Source organism: Miscanthus floridulus, chromosome 18 (genome assembly GCF_019320115.1).
Source record: "Miscanthus floridulus cultivar M001 chromosome 18, ASM1932011v1, whole genome shotgun sequence".
In the NCBI taxonomy this organism is placed as follows: Eukaryota; Viridiplantae; Streptophyta; class Magnoliopsida; order Poales; family Poaceae; genus Miscanthus; species Miscanthus floridulus.
The window spans coordinates 88,579,555-88,601,681 of NC_089597.1; the positions used below are offsets into that span (position 1 = coordinate 88,579,555).

Genomic DNA, 22,127 nt, shown 5'->3' on the forward strand with positions numbered 1-22,127 from the left:
GCACTAGCAAAATTCATGGCAATACCGCATTATCCATACCTACTGCTTAAGATGCCAGGGCCTAACGGTGTCCTTTCTCTTCGAAGTGATTTGAAGCGCGCTTTTGACTGCGACGTTCAGGCAATCCAAATTGTAGCAAAAGCACAGGCAAACGATGGAAGAAAAGAAATAACCACTATTGCTGTAGAAATGAGCCCAGAAGAGCTCGAGATACCAGCTAAAAGACCAAGCATCCTAGCACCACCAAAAGAAGCCGACGTCAAGAAAATCGACCTGGGCACTAGTGATCCCTCAAAAACGGTAACTATCAGTGCCCACCTATCAGCAAAATAGGAACTCGCGCTCACCAACTTTCTTTGGGACAACAAGGATATCTTCACCTAGAAGCCGGCCGATATGCTAGGGGTCCCAAGAGAGTTGGCTAAGCACAGAATTGATGTCAATAAAGGCTCCAAGCCTGTGAAGCAATGACTACGATGATTCTCTCCCGACAAGAAGGCAGTAATTAAAAAAGAAATCACAAAGCTAATGGCAGCCGGATTCATCAGAGAAATCCTTCATCCAGATTGGCTAGCAAACCTAGTTCTAGTACAGAAAAAGAATACGGATGAGTGGCGCATGTGTGTCGACTACACAGATCTCAACAAACACTGCCCAAAAGATCCGTTCGGGCTACCACGCATTGATCAGATAGTTGATTCAATAGCTGGATCTACCCTATTATCCTTTCTTGATTGCTATTCTGGATATCACCAGATCGCATTAAAAGAACAGGACCAGAGCAAGACATCTTTCATCACTCCGTTCGGCGCCTACCGCTACAAGACCATGTCGTTTGGACTCAAGAATGCTGGAGCCACTTACCAAAGAGCTATCCAAACATGCCTTGGAGATCAGATCAGCAAAAATGTAGAAGCATACGTGGATGACGTGGTTGTAAAAACAAAGAACCCAGATACACTGATTGAAGACTTAAAACAAACCTTCAAGAACCTAAAAAGGTGGAGGTGGAAATTGAACCCAAACAAGTGTGTATTCAGAGTTCCTTCAGGACAACTACTTGGATTCTTGGTCAGTCATCGCGGAATCGAAGCAAGCGCCAAGCAAATTCAAGCCATAACAGAGATGGGCCCTCCTCGAAGCATCAAAGATGTACAAAAACTAACAGGCTGCATGGCGGCACTCAACCGTTTCATTTCAAGACTTGGCAAAAAAGGGCTACCTTTCTTTAAACTACTAAAGAAGACAGACAAGTTCGAGTGGACGAAAGAAGCCAATGAAGCTTTCAAGAAACTTAAGGCATACCTCACCTCCTCACCAGTTCTCACACCTCCAAAGAAAGACAAAGACATAATGCTATACATTGTGGCAACTTCTACTGTAGTCAGCACGGCGATAGTAGTAGAAAGAGAAGAAGAAGGGCACGTGTATAAAGTACAATGCCCGGTATACTACATCAGCGAAGTACTATCAGAATAAAAAATCTAGTACCCACACGTGCAAAAACTACTCTACACCCTACTGATCACTTCACGCAAGCTTCACCACTATTTTGAAAGCCACAAGATTACTGTGGTGACAGATTTCCCACTCGGAGACATCCTACACAACAGAGATGCAACAGGGTGCATATCTAAGTGGGCAGTTGAACTTGGTGCTCTCAATATCGATTTCACCCCACTGAAGGCAATTAAATCTCAAGCCCTAGCTGATTTTGTTGCTGAATGGATAGAAATTCAACAACCCATGTCAAGCACCATCCTTGATCATTGGAAGATGTACTTTGACGGATCACTAAAGCTAGGCGGAGCCGGTGCAGGCATCCTCCGAATTTCTCTAGACGGAAAACAACTCAAGTACGTCCTTCAGATATCGTGGCAAGCTACAAACAATGAAGCAAAATACGAAGCCCTCATCCATGGACTACGAGTGGCAATTACCCTCGGAATCAAGCATTTACTCGTTTATGGCGATTCAGCAGTGGTAATCAATCAAGTCAACAAAGATTGGGACTGCACCAAAGAAAACATGGGTGCTTACTATACCGAAATACGAAAGCTCGAAAAACATTTTCAAGGATTATAAATTCTACACGTCCTGCGCGATTCTAATATTGCGACAGACGTCCTTGCCATGCTTGGATTAGACAGGGCGAAGGTCCCACCCAGTGTATTCATAGAGGAGTTATCAGCTCCCTCTATCAAACAACCCGGTGAGATAACCCCTCAAATCTCAGCCAAAGGCACCCAGATCTTGGTAATCACCACTTCATGGACCTAGGTTTTTATTGATTACATCTAAGAGAATAAGTTGTCAGTGGAAAAACAAGAAGCTACCTAAGTTGTTCGTAGAAGCAAGAATTACGTCCTAGTAGGAGACAACCTCTACAGAAGAGCCGCATCATCAGGAGTACTCCTAAAATGCGTCTCATTTGAAGAAGGCAAACAAATCCTAGATGAAATACACTCAGGTCACTGCAGAAATCACGCTGCTTCAAGAACACTAGTCGACAAAGCATTCCGCACCAGTTTCTACTAGCCAACCGCTTTGAAAGACGCAGAAGAACTTGTCAGAAGATGCAAAAGTTGTTAGGTGTTCGCAAGACAGGCTCATGTGCCAGCCCACAACCTCATCTACATACCACCTGCTTGGCCCTTCTCCTGCTGGGGGCTAGATCAAGTAGGACCTCTCAAGAAAGCAAAAGGCGGCTTCGAATACATCTTTGTGGCAATCGACAAGTTCACCAAATGGATTGAATTCAAACCACTAGCAAAATACAGCGCAGCCGAAGCAGTCGAGTTCATCCAAGACATTATGCACCACTTTGGCATGCCCAATCGAATCATCACAGATTTGGGTTCTCCCTTCATGGCCATAGAATTCCAAAATTTGGGCACAGGACTGCGGTTTTAGAATAGATTACGCATCAGTCGCACATCCAGAGGCCAACGGACAGGTCGAAAGGGCAAATGGACTCATACTAGCTGGATTAAAACCAAGATTGTATGAAGAACTAGTAGACTATGGATCAAAATGGATTGAAGAATTACCCAAGGTTGTATAGGGGCTACGGACTCAAATAAGCAGAGCCACCGGATACTCACCTTTCTTCCTGGTGTATGGATCAGAAGCCGTACTACCCACAGACTTGATCTGGACATCACCAAGGATAGAGCAATACGACGAAGGAGAAGCGGAACACACCCGAAGATTAGAAATCGATAGTACAGAAGAAGTCAGAGTAAACGCTGCCCTTCAATCAGCAAGATACCTCCAAGGACTAAGACGCCACTACAACAAGAATACCCAGTCTCGATCATTATAAGTCGGACACCTAGTACTAAGAAGAATACAAAAAATAGACGGACGACACAAACTACTCAGTCCATGGGAAGGTCCTTTTATCATCACAAAAGTCATCGGACCGGGCACATACAAGCTCATAACTGAAGACGGAAAAGACGTCAACAATACATGGCACATCAGTCAGCTACGAAGATTCTACGCATGAAAACAACTCAAGGGAAAATATGTATACAAGACACAAGAGATCAACGTTCATGATCAACAAAGATAGCGCTCACCAACAACATATGTACCATTGTGACCTATCAATATTCATGATCAATAAAGATAGTTCTTTACTCGACAAACATATATCTCATTATGGCTCTTCCCGAGTTGTTTCTAACAACCGAACAAAAAGCAAAATGGTTGAAAAGACGCCTGAGCATCCCGGCCGAGAGCAAAATAGTTAAAAAGACGCTTGAGCCCACCGATGAGGGTAGCTAACAAGCTAACACCCAAACCAAAAAGCAAAATAGCTGAAAATATGCCTGAGCATCCTGGCCGAGAGCAAAATAGCTAAAAAGATGCTTGAGCCCGCCGATGAGGGTAGCTAATAAGCTAACACCTGAACTAAAAAGCAAAATGGCTAAAAAGATGCTTGAGCATCCCGGCCGAGAACAAAATAGCTGAAAAGATGCTTGAGCCCGCCGATGAGGGTAGCTAATAAGCTAACACCCGAACTAAAAAGCAAAATGGCTGAAAATACGCCTGAGCATCCCGGTCGAGAGCAAAATAGCTAAAAAGATGATTGAGCCCGCCGATGAGGGTAAGCTAACAAGCTAACACCCGAAACAAAAAGCAAAATGGCTGAAAATATGCCTGAGCATCCTGGCCGAGAGCAAAATAGCCGAAAAGATGCTTGAGCCCGCCAATAAGGGTAGCTAACAAGCTAACACCCAAAACAAAAAGCAAAGCGACTAAAACTAAGCCTAAAGCACAAATCAGAGCAATTTTAAGACAAGACCCTCCAGCTCCTTGTGCCAAGAAGCAAGAGGCTCGGGGGCTACACTCAGATGGATGTACTCATAGATGCTGAACACAGTTCGAGTTAAGCAATAAAGCTAAAAAGGAGAAGCTGAAGACGCTTGAGATCTCCGGTCCTAAGTCTTTTCAGTACTAACAAGAGCCCAGAGTTTGTCAAGACAACGTTCTATACCGAGTTGTTTACATGGCATAGACGAAAGCCGGACAAGCACTCGACAAATCAAGAAAGGTTGTTGACACAAAGACCTACATATAACAAGTTGTTTACATGGCACAGAAGAAGGACAGAAAAGTAATCGACAAATCAAGAAAGTTTGTTAAGATAACACGCAGAGTTGTTTACATGGCAAGGACAAAAGCAAGACAAAGTACTCGGCAAGTCAAGTAACTCTGATCACTTGGACAAATCATCCAAAGAATAAACAAGGCATCTAGGGCAAAGAAGATATCAACAAAAAATCCTCATTCAAAAAGAAGTATAATGTCATATTACAAGGCGCGGGCATAAAGGTCAAATACATCAAACGTCATCATCAGGAGAAGAGATAACAATATTAAGATTATCTACAATTCTACTAGCTAAGTCTTTGACCTCAGGCTCCATCCTCTCAATGGCATCAATGTATTCTTGACTATCGGCTTCCTCTGCTATCTTGGACAAAGGCGCCTCTGGAGCAAGAACCCAGACCTGGGCCAGGACATTCTTGGTACACAGTTGGGCACACCTTTTCATGAACTCTTGAAAACGAGTCGGAATTCGAGGAATTAACTGAGCCCAAGATTGCCCATCATCCGCTGGAGTTCAAAGAACGTCGGCTACTGAACGAAAGGAGTTCCACAAAGCTTTCCAGTTTTCAGTAGCCGTCGCCAACTTGCCAGACAAGTCTTCAATAGTTTTTTGGTCCTACACAAGATCTCTATCAGCCCCATGCCTAATCAACTTAGCAAGCGCAAGTTCTTCCTCAGCATGAGTAATTACCTCCTCAGCCTTGTTGTGACTAGAACGAACAAGAGTCTTCATTTCATCAATGCCCTCCGAAAGCTTCTACTTTTCAACTCGGAGAGCTGAACAAGGCACCAAACAGCAAGTCAGCAGAAAGGAAAGTTTGAATACAGAAGGAAACAAAAGAACCCGCAATACCATTGCACTCTTTCTTCATAGCCTCCAAGTTCTTCATGGCCTCCGAATTCTTTAAAGCCTCCTGGATAGTAGCATCCCTCTGCTTCTCAGCCTCAACAACCCGGGCACAAAGAGCTTGTTCCTCCTTCTGATGCGTTTGATGCTTAGCCTCCATCTTAGCTCAACAGAGATCTAGCTCTATCTTCAGGGCGCTCAACTCAGAAGACAACTTCTTCTTGGTTTTCGACGAGAAAAAGAAGCCGGTATGGTCCTGAGAGAAGGACTGAACAAAAAAGAAAGAGAGAAAAAAGGCATAAGAACAGGAGAAAGATGAACATCCAAAGAAAGAACTTCAGAAAACTTACTTGGAGTTTTTCTCCAAAAGAAGTTGCAAAGGTCATGAAGTCTCCCCAAGAAGCGGTCAACTCTGACAACCGATGAGTGGCATCAAATTGATGAACCACATCTTCAGTAGAAAGAGGAGCGGAGGGAGAAGACGGTCGATGCGGAGAAGGCAAGATCAGGGACACATCATGGGAAGTCCTAGCTACCTCCCTAGATGAATCCACCGCCATGGCCATGGTCACCTCCGAGGCAACCAAGTCAGCAGCAGCAGCATCACCAGAAAGACTTGTCCCCTCCACAACCACTTCACCGACCGTGCGCTCAGAGTCCTGATGCTCAGTACTCAGTGGCAAACCAGAGGGCTGGCAAGAAGTCAACAGAGGGACGAGAGAAGATGAAGGCCTAAAAGTTGATAAAGGAACTCACCAATGAGAACAAGAGAAAAGGAGAACAGAAGCAAAGAGATGAAACCAGAATCCACTCACCCAGCTATCTTCTTCTTCGTAAAACAAAAAGAAGACCTCGCAGGGGAACCACGGTAGCAAAAACGTCCCCACCACTCGGCGGTAGGAGCGGTGTGGCCAGTACCAAAGCCCCAGAAGACCTCGGTACCAGAGCTATGGAAGAACCCGGTGCAGGAGCCTCAGAAGAACCCATACCCGACGACCGATTACTACAAAAAGATCAAGACCAAAGTCAGAACAAAGAGGAGGGATTCAACAGCAGGCAAATATGAAAATAACTCACCACCGCATGATAAGGGGTACATCATCATCCTCTTCTTCCTCAGTCTCGACTAAGGCCACCATAGCACCAGCTGAAAAAGGACAAAACTACTCGGTTAAAGATGAAAACAAGGAACAGAAGGACAGAGCGTATTAATGTGCTCACCTAAGAGCATGCTAGCTATAACTTGAATACCTAGAGAAGTACTCGACTGGCGAGCTTTCTTGACAATGGGAACACCAGAAGAAGAACCCGCCACTCACCCTCTCTTGCCAATGCTATGAGCAGCTCGGGGAACTAAACAAGGAACGTACTCTTCATATACGTCAGAAAATGCGGAAGAAACACCAGGGAGCGTTATGGTGGTTTGCGACTTACTGGTTAAAGAAGCCCCAGCAAGACTACTCCCAGCCCCCACAATGGCAGGAAGGTCGTGAAGTGGAATCGGGTCAACAAAGTTACGCCCTAATGCCTGTGAAAAGAATAAGACAAGGAGGATTAAGCAAAAGTAGATACAACAAAAATAAACACAAAAGGTACCCACGCAAAGAGAAAACAACTTACAGCTGGAGGCGGGTTCTTTGCACAGTACATGGGGAAAGTAAGCGGGGTGACGCTTGCTCCCTTCAGCATCTTTTGAAGGCGCTCGAGTACCTCTTCGTCGGTCAACTCAAGGGCAGGGACCATGCATGAAGGATCCTCAGCCCTAGAATACTCGAAGCCAAAGTTCTCTCGCTCCTTCAAAGGCTGAACACGACGGCGAAGAAAACTAGAGACGATTCTGAAACCGGTCAAGCCCTGCTGCTTTAGAGTGCTTATCCGCTCAAGGAACGGTTAGATCGCCTAGAGCTCGTCTGGCGTCAGGGAGTTCTTTTCCTACCGGTCATTAACCGAGGGACCAGATCCAGAATGTATGGCAAGAGAAGGAATCAAATTGGTGGCATAGAACCAATCAGCATGTCAATCCCTCATAGAATCAACCAGGTCATAGTCAAAGAACTTGCTTTTAAGACCCTGGTGAAACTGAATCCCACAGCCGCTAAGAACATTGGTGTCTTCACGGCGGGGTTGAGGCTTCAAACGAAAGAAATAACAGAAAAGAGAAAGAGAAGGAGGAATTCCAAGGAAAGCTTCACAGAGATGTACGAAAATAGAAAGATTGAGGACGGCATTGGGAGTTAGATGGTTTAGACTAACCCCAAAATAACCAAGAAATTGATGAAGGAAGGCGGAAGCAGGAAGGCAAAGACCGGCATAGATAAAGGAGACGAAAAGGATAATCTCACTAGGACCTGGAGCAGGGACCCGATGCTCGCCTGGAACTCTCCATTCAGCAATGCCCTTGCTCTAGATCAGAACATCACCGGTAAGCTCGTGAAGCTGGTCTTCAGTTGTTGTCGGAGCCGGCCAAGCTTTCTAGGCAGCCCTCATGGCCACGAACTCCTAGTTCTCGATCATGGAAAGAGACGACTCCTCATCCACAAAGGTTGCTTGGGACTTGCTCGCAGCTTTCTTCCTACCCATGTACTAACGGAAGCAAAAAGAACTAGGAAAAGAGAAGGCTCTAACAGCGGCGCTCAGATGGCGGCGGCAATGGCGACGGCGGAGTTACAAAGGCTAGGGTTTTTTTTCAAGGCAAAGGCAGGGTACCAAAGAAAAGGAGGAGAAAGGCCTTTAAATAGATTTTACACCGGTAAAAATGCGGCCCACCAGGCCCGTTTTAACATGGCATGAGGACGCAACGGTTCATTTACCGACGCAGCTAAAATGATGGATGGCTCAAATCCACACAATGGTACAATTCAATGGGCAGATTTCAGACTTATCCATCCAGCAAAATGGCAGAGTTACCACATGGCTGCAAAAAGAACTCATCAACCATGAAGCAACAAAAGGTTACCTCACAAGGAACATAACAACTCGGTTCTAACACAAAGAACTCAGGAATCTCATAGACAACTAGGACATCAGCAGAATAAAGAATGACAACTCAGAAGACAAGAATCTCTCTATTACAAATGACTTCAAAAGATACAAGATTACACATCTTACAAGACCCAACGGACTCAGAACTATGATAGGCAAGTAGCAAAAAGGAACCTAGAAACAACTAGGCTCTGGAACGACTACGTGCTCCAAATCGCTACTCGATAGAACAAACCGCATTCGGCTACACTGTTTTCTTCAAAGGATGGACGCAGTGCACCCAAGGTGGAAATTAGCAGAACAGCAGGACAACATGGAGCAGAGAAGGCCGGTAGGCATCTGTCTACCCAAGTCCGAAGTGATGCTGGATATGGTGTTGATCTGCACCGGACAGTCTCAAGACAAGCGGCGAGGATCAACCTAGAACTGCCAGATGAAGGAACGAAGCCCACATCACAAGACTTCCTCCAACTACTGCCACGTACATCCTGGTACATTACTGCTGTGGGATTAGTCTACCTCTAATCCCTTTCACAAGACTTCCTCCAGCTACGACAAGACATACGAAAACTACAAAATGCGCCCAGGGGCTGCTCTACCTCACAAACTACCATATTCATGACTATAGAGACTTCAGAACAAGCAACAAAACACTCAACGAACCAAAACAGCACTCTAGAAGGGTATTTATAGACCGAAGGAGCGGTACACATGGACTAGGAGAACCAACGAAACAAGCCTGAGAAGACAGAATTCAATGAAAGAGGACTTAGGCGTGAAGGAACAGTACTCAACAACAAGCATATTCAGGAGAATATACCAACACAGTACAACCCGTGAACAAAAGGCATTTACACTCAACCACCACCATACAACTACACCTGACAATAGTAGACTCTACATCTGACAACAGCAGACTACCAGAGAATATGCCAAGACCCTGTATCCAAGCTCTTTTGAACAATGCTCGGGGGCTGCAACAGGGGAAGTTTTCAATTCAAAGAACAACTCAAATTCAAGACCCTCCAACTTTTTGTTCCAAATAGTAAGAGGCTCAGGGGCTACACTCAGTGAGTGCACTTTTTTATTTAAAAAAGTGCACATCACTCAAAAGACTTCTTCAAGACAGATGACTTCAAGGACACATGACGAAAAGAACCCGGATACACGCTCGGGAGCCCTTCGATGAAGAATCAAGGCGATTTCAAGAAAAGACCCTCAAGCTCCTTGTGCCAAACAGCAAGAGGCTCGGGGGCTACATCCAAATGGGAGTACTTTTTTCTTCAAAAAGGTACACACCACGCGAGGATCTCATGAAGCGCTACACGGTTTCGCTCAAGAAAGCACTCAGACGAAGCTTGTTCCTGCTCGACAAGACTTGAAGGAACAAGACGAGGCTTCCAGAACTCAACCATGAAGTGCTCGGGGGCTTGTTGGCGCGGGACCCACGGGATACCCCGCAAGGAAGGGAGAAGAACTAGTCTAACTAGGATTCTTCCCTCTGTAATCTTAGTAGTAGTACTATTCTATAATCCTACTAGGAACTCTCATTGTAAACCGACTAGGACTCTGGCCTCCTGACTATATGAAGGAGGGCAGGGCTCCTTGAATCGGGGTTTAGAGAACAATTGTACAACACAACACTTTACAATGAATCCAACGCAAAGGCTAACACCGACTGGACGTAGGGCTATTACTCGATCAGAGATCGAGGGTCCAAACCAGGATAAATCGACTGTCTCTTGCGTTAACTGTCGAGTTTTGCATACGATGAAGCCCAAATAATACTGCCCTGAGGACCCCCGTGGCAGGCTATCGGTGGTCAAACATCGACAACTGCCAAGGTTGGTATTACCTTATAGATGTCTATGAATCAATTCACACTAGCTATTTGATATCTATGTAACTTTTCTAACAATCTGAATATATGAAAACTGTGTAGTACCATTGCCGAGAAGAGCGAGGAAGCCAAGGCATCGAACTCATGGAATTATGCTTCACAAAATGAGCAAATCACTAGGAGGATTGAGGATGCCCATCTCTGTTGCCGAGGGGAACAGAAGGCCACATGATCTAGTGCAAGCTACTAGGTTTGCCTCAGAGGCAGGTGTAGTAGTCAGCCATGAAGTACCAATTTTGATGCATTGGAAACAATACAAGGGGCAGAGGCCCAGCGCCGTCTATTGCGCAAGATTTGTGGATAGGCTAAATGTATGTATGGGTATCCCCTCTTAACATCCAACTCTGCTTTGAGCAACTTTAACAGATTCACTTTTCATTCACACTACTGTGTGCAGTGAAGGCTACGCATTAACGGTGGTCACTCACTAACAAAACAAACTTGCCAGAATGTAATGTAGTCTACAGTACTACAGGCATGCTACAGGTTGAAGAAAAAATACTCCATTGGTGTCCCTGCTGATCAGATCCATATGACCTCTCCTCTCTCATCCATGAACGATGCACAGTGGTGTGAACTTGTCAAGATTTGGTCTAGTGCTAAGAACAAGGTGTGTGAACCCATCGATTTTCGATCTAGTCTTGCGATGGTCTACTTGTGCTGTAGTGTAACACAAATGAAGCTATAGGAAACATCTAAGAAGAACAAGCGAAACCGTGCAAAAGTTAAGTACCACCAGGCTATAGGATCTCGCTTCTATGTTGTCCAGATGCAAAAATTTGTAAGTGATGGTTATGTTTTATTATTACTCTTGCCTTTGTATAAATATAAACTAAAACTCATGTGCGATATGAATAGAAGGAGAACAAGAGGAAGGCAGCAGAACACGATCAAGGACTTGAAGAAAAAAATGGTCCACCTAATGAAGATGTTAATGTTGTGGAAGTCTTCAGGGACTTCCATACCAACAGCAAAAAGGGCCTGAGTGATGCTGCAAGAGTAGCAGTTGTAAGTACCTTCTTTTGCTTCCCTTAAAATCTACTGAAGCCATTGCCATAAAAGAAGGAAACATAGCAAGAGCCTAGTGTTATGGAAATCTACTAAAATCTACTGAAGCTTATGTAATCTCTATCAGCAGTAGGCTGAGGAAGACCTATGCATTACTTGTTATGAATCAATCCTTGGGTTTCCAATTGAAGTCCTCTTACACTATCTGTAACCTAATGTTTTACTGATTGAATTTCATAGGAAGCTATGGAAATTATGCAAGCATAACCTGTTGCTAATGGGCAGCAACCAATGACAAGCTTCACCAGAACAAAGACAACCTTTTTTTGAAGAATACTGGTATCCAGACAAGCTCCACCAGCAAGGTCCTCTGTGTCTACTAGGGCAAGACCCCTCCTACGAAAGTGGCAACAACCTTGTTTGAAGAATACTGGTATCTAGACAAGCTCCACCAGAACAAAGACATCAACGGAGAGAATGCTTCGGAAATAGCTTGCTGCTGAATAGGAAAGTTCCACTTCCCTCGTCGATTAAGTGGATGAACTGAAGAGGAAGACAGAAAAGACTAAAAGAGAGTTGGAGGAATACAAGAAATAATAATAGGAGTACAATAATCTATGTGAGCAATGCACGTGCTTCAGCTCTTCTGGTAACTCTTAGTCTTCAACTCCTATGGCTTGATGCAGTGAACATTTGTGGTTTGATGTGTGGACTCATTTGCTGGTTTGATGTGTGGACTCGTATGCCAGTTTGATGTGGTGATACTCTGTCAGTGGTTTGCTGCTGACGTGTGAAATGTTAATTGTTGTTATTTGATTGCCATGCTAAATAGTTATGTAGTCAATCTATGTAGTAGTGACGATCTTGAATTACTTCTGTGACAAATTGATTGTACTCCACGTGGTAGAACCAGGACAGGCTATAAGGAAAATGGACCTTAGGCCCATTTACTTTGGATTTTGGTGTTTGATGACCAACACAACCAAATTGGACTAATGAATTTGCAAGTGATTGTTTTGTAGTCCAATAGGGTGCAAGATGTGACTTGGACAAAGGTGACGTGATGATCTTATGATTAACACCATAAGCAAGACCTTAGAAGAACAAGAAAAGACCCAAGATATCAAACAAAGTCCAAGCATGAAGATAGGAACCAAGCCGGACGCAAGATCGTGAAGAAACGAGCTCACAAAGGTGACCCGACGCTGGAAGGTGATCGACTGGACACTGGAAGGAGATCGACCAGACGCTCCGATCAGTGACTCAGCTACAGCAGGCATCAGCAATAGCGACTGGACACTGAATAGTAAAGTGACCGTACGCATCGATGGCACTGTTCATCATCCCAGCAACACGTTTAGTATTGACCAGACGCTGGCGGCTAATCGACTAGACGCAGGACTATAGCGTCTAATCGAGTACAGAAAGGTTCTAGAGCAGCGAAATTGCGACCGGACACGTCCGATGGCATGTGATCGGACACCGTCAGCGTCCGATCAGTCGATCGTGGCTCTAACGGTTGGGACGACCGAACGCGTCCGGTCAGGACGACAGCGGCATCCGGTTAGTAGCTGAAAAGCAGGATTTCATCCCCAACGGCTACTTTCATAGTGGGGCTTATAAATAGACCCCAACTAGCCAAATGAGTACTGTGGAGCTAAGGAAACATATCAAAGGTGCTAGTACACCATTTTAGTGATCTCCACTTGCATAGTGCTTAGTGATTCATTAGGTGATTAGCGTAGGTGCTTTGCGAAGTGTTTAGGTTGATTAGACCACCGCTTATGTGCTTGCTCTAGGTTTAGGCCTAGTATTTAGTGAGATTTGCATATCTCTTACCACTTGGTGCTTGCGCGCATCATTGTTGTACATCGGAGGGGCTTGTAGTCTTGCGAGATCACACCAACCGCGTTTGCGGTGTGGCCGCCACCGTGTACCGGAGGGAACAAGGCCCGCGGCATTTCGACTAGAAGCTTGATAGTGAAGACGGCAGGAGCATTCGAGAGAGGCTTGCCGGAAGGTACGTCGGAGACCCACTTGCGCGTGGGGAAGGGCCGAGGCTATCCACGAAGTTACCCGACCGAGAGCTTGGCCCTTGCGAGGGGATCCAACGAGGACTAGGGGGGAAGCTTGCACCCTTCTCGATACCTTGGTAAAAATACTAGAGTCATCGACGGGAGTTTGCATATCTCTACCTTGCTTTTTAGCTTCTGCATTTACATTATTTGTATTACTCCGTTTGCGGTAGAGATAGCAACACATTAGCAAAACCATAGTTGCACATTTAGATAGTTTATCTTTTGAATAGGTTTTGCTAAGGTTTAAAAAACAGGCCATAGTTTAAAAGTAGAATTTTGAAGTTACCTAATTCACCCCCCTCTTAGGCGTCACGGTCCCCTACATAGGCCACGTGATCAAATAAAAATGTGACATGTGGACGAACCAGTGCATGACACGTGAAATAGCCAGGACACGACATGTGGCCCATTAAAATCCAACACATGGAAGGAAATCATGAAGCCATGTGGCCATATAAAAATATGAAACATGGAAGGACAGCGCCGTGACTCTTGGTCGAATAAGAAATGGCCACGTGCACCAATAAAAATATGACACATGGTCCAATAAATAAGTGACACATGATCCAACCGCAACACCGACACGTGTGCCAATAGAAAACTGACATGTGGAACAACAGGGACCCAACACGTGGTCCACTAAGAATCTGAAATGTGCAAGAATCAGAGATGGCCACGTTGTGCAATAAGGTGACACGTACCCGAACCATCTCTAATGCAACCGGCTATAGCATGTACATGTGGGCTATAGTATATACATGTGGAAAGCATCTCCAACGAAAGCGCCCACCAGCGTGGCAAGCGCAGCCAAAATAGTTCTATGACGGTATGTTTTTTGTCACGGATCAAGACAATTCTATGATGATATTTTTGGATTCGTCATGGATGTTCAAGTGTGACACGACTTCTATGACAAAGTGGTTTTCATCAAAAATTCGTCATAGAACTGAAATTATGACGAATTTGGCTCCTTCAGTGACGGAAGTTGTTCGTCATAAAAGTGGATATTCCTAGTAGTGTTTGGTTTTTCCCTTTCTGGTCTCCCTGTCTTGTGCTTTTGATGGAATTTGATTTATTGTAGGTTTGAGGGTGATTTGAGTGGATAGATTCATGCTAGGACCTCTAAGGAGCGTATTTACCTAGTGTTTTGGGCACATTCCTCACGAGCGCTTACATCCATCAGTTTGAGGAAAATTTGAGAAAACCCCAACCCTTTTGATGGATTTTTTGATATGCATTGATTACATGACTCCTGGGTGATGATCTTTGGTGAATGGCTTCTAAGTGTCCAAGGGAACCACTCTGCAAAATTTCAGAATTTTTGGAGCTCGTTTGAATTTATTTCGATTTTTTCTTGGAGAGAATTCTGCTGAAATTTGTGCATGGCAGTTTTTCAAGTTGCTTCGATTGAGCTGATTTTCGGTGGAGATCTTCTCCTTGGTGTTTTAAGCTCCCCCACCAAGTTTCAAGTCCATTCGAAATCTTTTGTTTGCCTTTTGACCTTTTCTCCTCCGTGTGTCGAAAAAACTGGCTCAGGTCGGTTTTGCAAACTGGCTCAGGCCGGTTTTTGCTATTGGTTTTCAAGGTTGCTTGTTTTGATCTCCAGTTGCTTCCGTGGTTGTTCCGCTATCTCCTTGGGTATCTCTTGAGTGCATCTAGACATCAGTTAACGTGTGTTTACTCTTGTCAGAGTTTTTGGTGTTTTGGGTGCTTTGTTGAGCAGTGTTGGGACAACGGACGAAATCGAAAGAAAAAATTAGATTAGACTTCCATTCACCCCCTCTAGTCGTCATAGAGTATCTCCAATGGTTTTAAAAAAACACTTGGTAAATTAATGAGTTTTTCAAGTGACAAAAAAATTCGGAGGATATTTGTTGGCTTCCTTCGATGGTTTTCAAAATCTAGCTACTAAAAGCATCTTCAAGAGTACCAAATAATCCTTTCTAATCCATAATTTTTAAAAAGAATGAAAAAGATACATCTCCAACAACTCCTAAACTCACCTCTCAATATTTTGGCACTTTGGGAAAAAAAACCTTGCACGTAAAGATGTGCGGACTCCAGGTCGCGCGTATCTTCTTCCGCAGCGATCCAAGCGCCCGTATCCTTCGATCAATCTAAAGGTGGAAGGTAGAAAGAATAAATAGTAGAAAAAGGGTTCCTGATGCAAATGTACAAGAGAGAATGAATATATAAAAATGGTTATGATAATTTAGATATAGTATAGATTCGCAAAAAAATTAGATATAGTATAGGAGTCTGAATATAAAATTGTCTTCTATATTTTAGGAGTGAATTATTAAAAATTATTGGAGATGATCTTATTTATTTCTCCCAATATTTTTAGTGAGTTGAAAAACTCTATGGTTTTGGGAAGAAATTCGTGGGAACTCTTGGAGATGCTCTAAAAGATGGAAGGTAATTTTACATTAAAAAATCTCAAATTATTTCTAAATCATACCGACCACTTTTATAATTTATTTCTCTCTTGTACACATCCTATTGGCGCGATGATACGCGAGCGTATATATCCGCACGTACGGGTGGTTTTTTTCAAGTGCCAAAAGACTAGGAGGTGGGTTTGGAAGTTATTGGAGATTAGTTTTTTTCAATCTTGCTAAAATTCTTGGATTGAGAGAATGTTTTGGATACTCTTGGAGATGCTCTCACAAACCCTTGTGTAGGACATAAAACATAATCCCTCCGTACCTAAATAACTGTAGTTTTCGCTTTCCCATAAACAACTTTGACTATATATATATATATATATATATATATATATATATATATAGGGAGAGGCTATTCAGTAGCCGGCTACAAAATAAGTTATTTTGTAGCCACCTCCATTTACTATAATTTTATATACTAATTTACTATAATGTCAATACATATTTACGATAGTTGGGTTATTATAACACATGGGGATATTTACCATAACGTTATATTAAACCACTTAGTAAGGAGTTACTATAATCTCGTAAATTAACATAGTAATTATCATAACTCAAAGTGGCTACAGAATAAGTTATTCTGTAGCCAGCTACAGGATAGTAGTTCTATATATATATAACTTATTCTGTAGCCACTTTGAGTTATGATAATTACTATGTTAATTTATGAGATTATAGTAACTCCTTACTAAGTGGTTTAATATAACGTTATGGTAAATATCCCCATGTGTTATAGTAACCCAACTATCGTAAATATGTATTGACATTATAGTAAATTAGTATATAAAATTATAGTAAATGGAAGTGGCTACAGAATAACTTATTTTGTAGCCGGCTACTGAATAGCCTCTCCCTATATATATATATATATATATATATATATATATATATATATATATATATATATATATATATATATATATATATAATATTTATGGTACAAAATTTATATCATTAGATAGATCGTTAAATTTATTTTTATAATAAATATATTTGGAGATATAAATGTTGCACCCGTATTTTCTACAAATTCAATCAGACTTACGGCACAAAAACCAAAAGCGCGAGTTATTTAGGGACGGAGGAGTAGACCACGACTCATGAATTAAACGTGCAATCCCAGATAAACACCAAGATGCACACGAAAACTTACAAAATCGGAGCTATTACAATTTACATCATGAGATGAAGTAATATATATGACAGACTAGTTTAGAAGGAAGGCGTAGGTGATCCAACAGCTTAAAGGCGATAATAGCGGTTCGTCCTGTGCACCCGGCGTTGATTGAGCATTTAAGCCCCCGATCAAGGATCAGGAATCCCGTGTTTAGAATCTGAAATCAATAGAACATGAAGTAGCTAATCAGCAGAAATTGTTATCGAAAAAAAAAGAGATGAGTTTTAAGGACCCAACAACACATATGGATTCTTTAGGATTTGTGTAGTAAACCAATTATCTCCTGCAGAATTTACGCATCTCAGACAGAGGAAAATTGCTCAAACAGCTTAGGCACCGTTAAGAAAACCAGCCAGAATTCACTGTTTATGTCTGGTTTTTGATGTTCACGCTCTCACGAATTCTTCCAGATTTCTCCAAAATTCCTCCCAGCAAACAGGCTCTTAATGTTTGGACTAGTCTTGGACAAGAGACATGTAGTCTCAGTTTGGTGTTTCATCAGCATACATCATATAACGGTGGAAGAAAAAAATAATGTAGTGGTGCTGCTCAAGCACAGAGTAAAAAAGAAGTTTCAACCCTACCTTTTCGACTATGTTGGTCATCATCGTCTGAGGCTGGAGCAGGTGGGGGCTCGATGGCCGGATGAGCTGCAGATTCGCTGCCTGGGGCTGCTGGAGGCTTAGTGGCCGGGGCTGCCGGGGGAACGTCGCCTGCAGCAACCGGCAAACCGGCGTCAGGGCTGCAGTTGCCAGCAGCCAAATCACCGTCCGGCGACGCAGGGCGGCCACCTGGGCTCACTGCTGAAGTGCAGTGGAGATTTTTCCTTGTCGCAAAAGGTAAACATGGTGTTTTTCTAGGTAAATACTTTTGGGTAGCGAGGATCGCCCAGGCATGAAAAAAACTCTGGACCCGCGATCGCCTAGCAGCAAGCGTCATTATTTGCTCTAGGCTGAGCATGAGATTGGAGGCGATAAGACTACCTGTAGACCAGGGGGAAAACCTATCTGTAGGAGTGCTGCACAATGTCACTTGTAAGGGTATTTATATGTGTTTATTTACATACCAACCATGCTGGCGATTCAAAAAAGCGTGCGTTCATACCTTTGTCAGAACAAGGCGCGCGTTTATATCTTACAAATGTCAGGCAAGAGAGAGAGAGAGAGAGAGCGCGCGCATAAGTCACACAACTTGTCAACTTCAAGTCATTTGACCAGTCCAGTTTCAGTGCATCTTTCATGGCTGCAACCATTTCTTGAAAGAAATTCGATTGCAAGACGTGTCTCACATAAACAACTTGCTACAAGACGGCTCCACTCCAAAGCTTTGTTTGAAATAGTCCAAAAAGAGCAGCTAGCAAGTGGCTTGAACCAACGCCTACGAAGCTGTTCTCCAAAAGGCATGCATTCATGCATACCTTCGAATAGGAATGTCATTCAGAGTGGCTACCTTGTCTTGCGCGAGCCCAGTGTTGGTGATCTCCTGGCTGTACTAAGAGCATTGGCCTCTTTGGGAGCCATGTCACCTGGTGGTGTTGCTTGGCTTCTTTGTGCCATCATATTCATACACTTTTGCTGCCCACTGCTAGCGTTCTCTGATGAGAATGAAAATGATCGACAAGCACTCCTCTGCTTCAAGTCCCAACTCACAGATCCAGCCGGAGTTTTGTTGTCTTGGAGCAACATATCCATGGGATTCTGCAAGCTGCATGGGGTCACTTGCAGCACAGGGTCACCTCGCCGTGTTATTGCGCTAGACCTCGCATCACAAGGCATCACAGGTACCATACCACCTTGCATCGCCAACCTGAGCTCCCTGGCAAGGCTGCAGCTGTCAAACAATAGCCTCCGTGGTGGTATACCGCCAGAGCTCGGCCTCCTCAACAAACTCAGCAACCTGAATCTCAGCATCAACTATTTGCAAGGTATTATCCCCTCTGCTTTTGGAACCATTCCAGAGTTGCGAATACTAGATCTTGCTAGCAACAGGCTTAGTGGAGAGATACCACCATCTTTGGGCAGCACCCTTTCTCTCAGATATGTTGACCTTGGGAGAAATGCTCTCACCGGTAGAATCCCAGAGCGCCTAGCGAGCAGTTCAACAATCCAAGTTCTTAGGCTCATGAGCAACAGTCTTAGCGGTGAGCTCCCAAAGGCTCTCTTCAATACCTCGTCGCTTATTGCCATTTGCCTCCAAAAGAACAGCTTTTCTGGCTCTATACCACCTATAACTGCCAACTCTCCCCCTGTTAAACATCTTCATCTAGGGGAGAACTATCTTTCAGGGACAATTCACCCCTCACTAGGGAACCTTTCCTCCCTAGTAACCCTTCGTATTCAATATAACAATTTAGCTGGGGGCATACCAGAGAGCCTAGGTCATATTTCAACACTACAAATACTAAACTTAAATATAAACAATTTGTCAGGGCCTTTTCCAAAATCTCTCTTCAACATGTCCTCCTTGACAGATCTCGCTGTGGCAAATAACTCCCTTGTCGGAAGATTGCCCTCCAACATTGGCTACACGCTCCCAAACATCCAGGGATTAATCCTGTCAACAAACAAGTTTTCCGGTCCAATCCCATCATCTCTGCTCACTGCATACCAACTAGAACGGCTTTACCTAGCAGACAACAGGCTAACAGGGCTCATGCCGTACTTTGGGTCATTGCCAAATCTGGAGGCAGTAGATGTGTCATACAACATGCTAGAAGCAGGTGACTGGGAATTTGTCTCTTCACTCTCAAATTGCTCCAAACTGACCCAACTGATGCTTGATGGCAACAACCTCCAAGGGAATCTGCCAAGTTCCATTGGAAACCTTTCCAGTAATCTCCAGTCACTGTGGTTTAGGAACAACAGAATTTCTGGGCCTATACCACCAGAGATAGGTAATCTGAGGAGCCTCAGTATTTTATTCATGGATTACAATATGTTCACTGGAAATATACCACCAACAATTGGAAACTTGCACGACTTGGTCGTTCTAGCATTTGCACAAAATAGACTCTCAGGCCCAATCCCTGAAATTATAGGTAATCTTGTTCAGCTGACTGATATTAAATTGGATGGAAACAACTTGAGTGGAAGAATACCTGCAAGTATAGGAAGTTGCACTCAACTTCAAATACTCAATCTTGCACACAACTCGCTAAATGGGACTATACCAAGTAGAATCTTCAAAATTTCTTCGCTTTCTGAAGAATTTGACTTGTCAAATAATTACTTGACTGGAGGAATACCAGAGGAAGTTGGCAATCTCATTAATCTGGAAAAACTTAGCATCACAAACAACATGTTGTCTGGCTACATTCCATCCGCTATTGGCATGTGTGTGGCTCTTGAGTATCTAGAGATGCGAGACAACTTCTTTGAAGGAAGCATTCCACAGACTTTTGTGAATTTGAGAAGCATCGAGGAGATTGACATTTCTAAGAACAGATTGTCTGGAAACATCCCAGATTTCTTCGAAAACTTGAGTTATCTGCATCAACTCAATTTATCCTTCAACAGTTTTAGTGGAGCAGTTCCAAGTGGTGGTATTTTTGGCAATGCTAGTGCAGTTTCAATTGAAGGAAATGATGAACTGTGTACAAGAGTTCTGACAGGAGGTGTGTCTCTTTGTCCAGCAATGGATAACAGGACAAGGAAACACACGTCACTGGTACAAGTCATAGAGATAGTAATACCAATTGTTGCTGTTGTTATAATCACTTGCTTCTGTCTCGTGACATTCTTTTGGAGGAAGAAAATTCAAGTAAAGAAATATTTGCAGCACCACAAAGAGCACAAGGAAAACATAACATACAAAGATATTGAAAAGGCAACAGATATGTTCTCTTCTGCTAACTTAATTGGCTCTGGTTCATTTGGAATGGTTTATAAGGGCAAGCTGAAGCTTGAGGAAGATCAAGTGGCTATCAAGATTTTTAACCTCAGCACATATGGGGCACATAGGAGCTTCCTTGCAGAGTGTGAAGCCCTCAGAAATATCCGCCACCGAAATCTTGTTAAAATAATTACTCTATGCTCCTCAGTGGATCCAACTGGAGCAGACTTCAAGGCCATAGTCTACCCATACATGCTGAATGGGAACCTGGATATGTGGTTACATCCGAGGGTCCATGAACACAGTGAAACAAAGACTCTGACTTTCTTTCAAAGAATCAATGTAGCATTGGATGTAGCATGTGCTTTGGATTACCTTCATAACCAATGTGCATATCCACTAATACACTGCGATTTGAAGCCAAGTAATATTCTTTTGGACCTTGACATGGCTGCATATGTCAGCGACTTTGGCTTAGCAAGGATATTATATGCTAGATCAGATGCATTTCAAGATAGTTCAACAAGTTTGGCTTGCATGAAAGGATCCATTGGATACATCCCACCAGGTGAGATGAGCTTATATCTAAGTAGTTTATTCCGTTTGTTCTTTATAGTATCGGCAAAAAGTGAATTATTCTAACTTTACTATGTCTGCAAACATTCGTGCAGAGTATGGCATGAGCAGAGAGATATCAACCAAGGGTGACGTTTATAGTTTTGGAGTGCTCCTGCTAGAAATGCTAACAGGGTATCGTCCGACTGACGAGAAATTAAAGGATGGTATAAGCCTGCAAGATTTTGTCGGTCAATCATTTCCAAATAATATCTACGAGATTGTCAATCCCGTCATGGTACAAGACAGCATCAATGCAGCCAAAGTGATGCAGAACTGCATCCTTCCATTGGTTAAAATAGGATTGTCCTGCTCCATGGCATCACCAAAAGAACGACCAGGAATGGATGAAGTTTGTAACAAGATCCTTACCATCAAGCATATATTATCAAAAATGCATTCTTCATCATAGCAATTAGCGTATATCAGTCATAGTGATGGCTGTTAGACTGTAAATGTATATATGCTTGTGTATATGGGCCTGGGCCTTGGTATAGTCGGCCGGTCCTCTATTTGGTTAGAGAGATACGAGGAGATCTCGTTTGGTCCTGTTTCTATAAACCACGAGATCTCCTCTCCCCTATATATATGTACCTAGGTCTCTCCAATCAATCAATCT

At 43.3% G+C, this 22,127-nt stretch overlaps 1 protein-coding gene across 1 annotated transcript; it reads left to right on the forward strand.

Moving 5' to 3' along the window:
• Positions 1-18,568: 18,568 nt before the first annotated feature.
• Positions 18,569-22,034, forward strand: LOC136522517 (probable LRR receptor-like serine/threonine-protein kinase At3g47570). The gene is made up of 2 exons (XM_066516332.1): positions 18,569-21,461; positions 21,565-22,034. The coding sequence occupies exons 1-2, from the start codon at positions 18,581-18,583 to the stop codon at positions 21,918-21,920; spliced, it is 3,237 nt and encodes a 1,078-aa protein (XP_066372429.1). The 5' UTR covers positions 18,569-18,580; the 3' UTR covers positions 21,921-22,034.
• Positions 22,035-22,127: the final 93 nt, after the last annotated feature.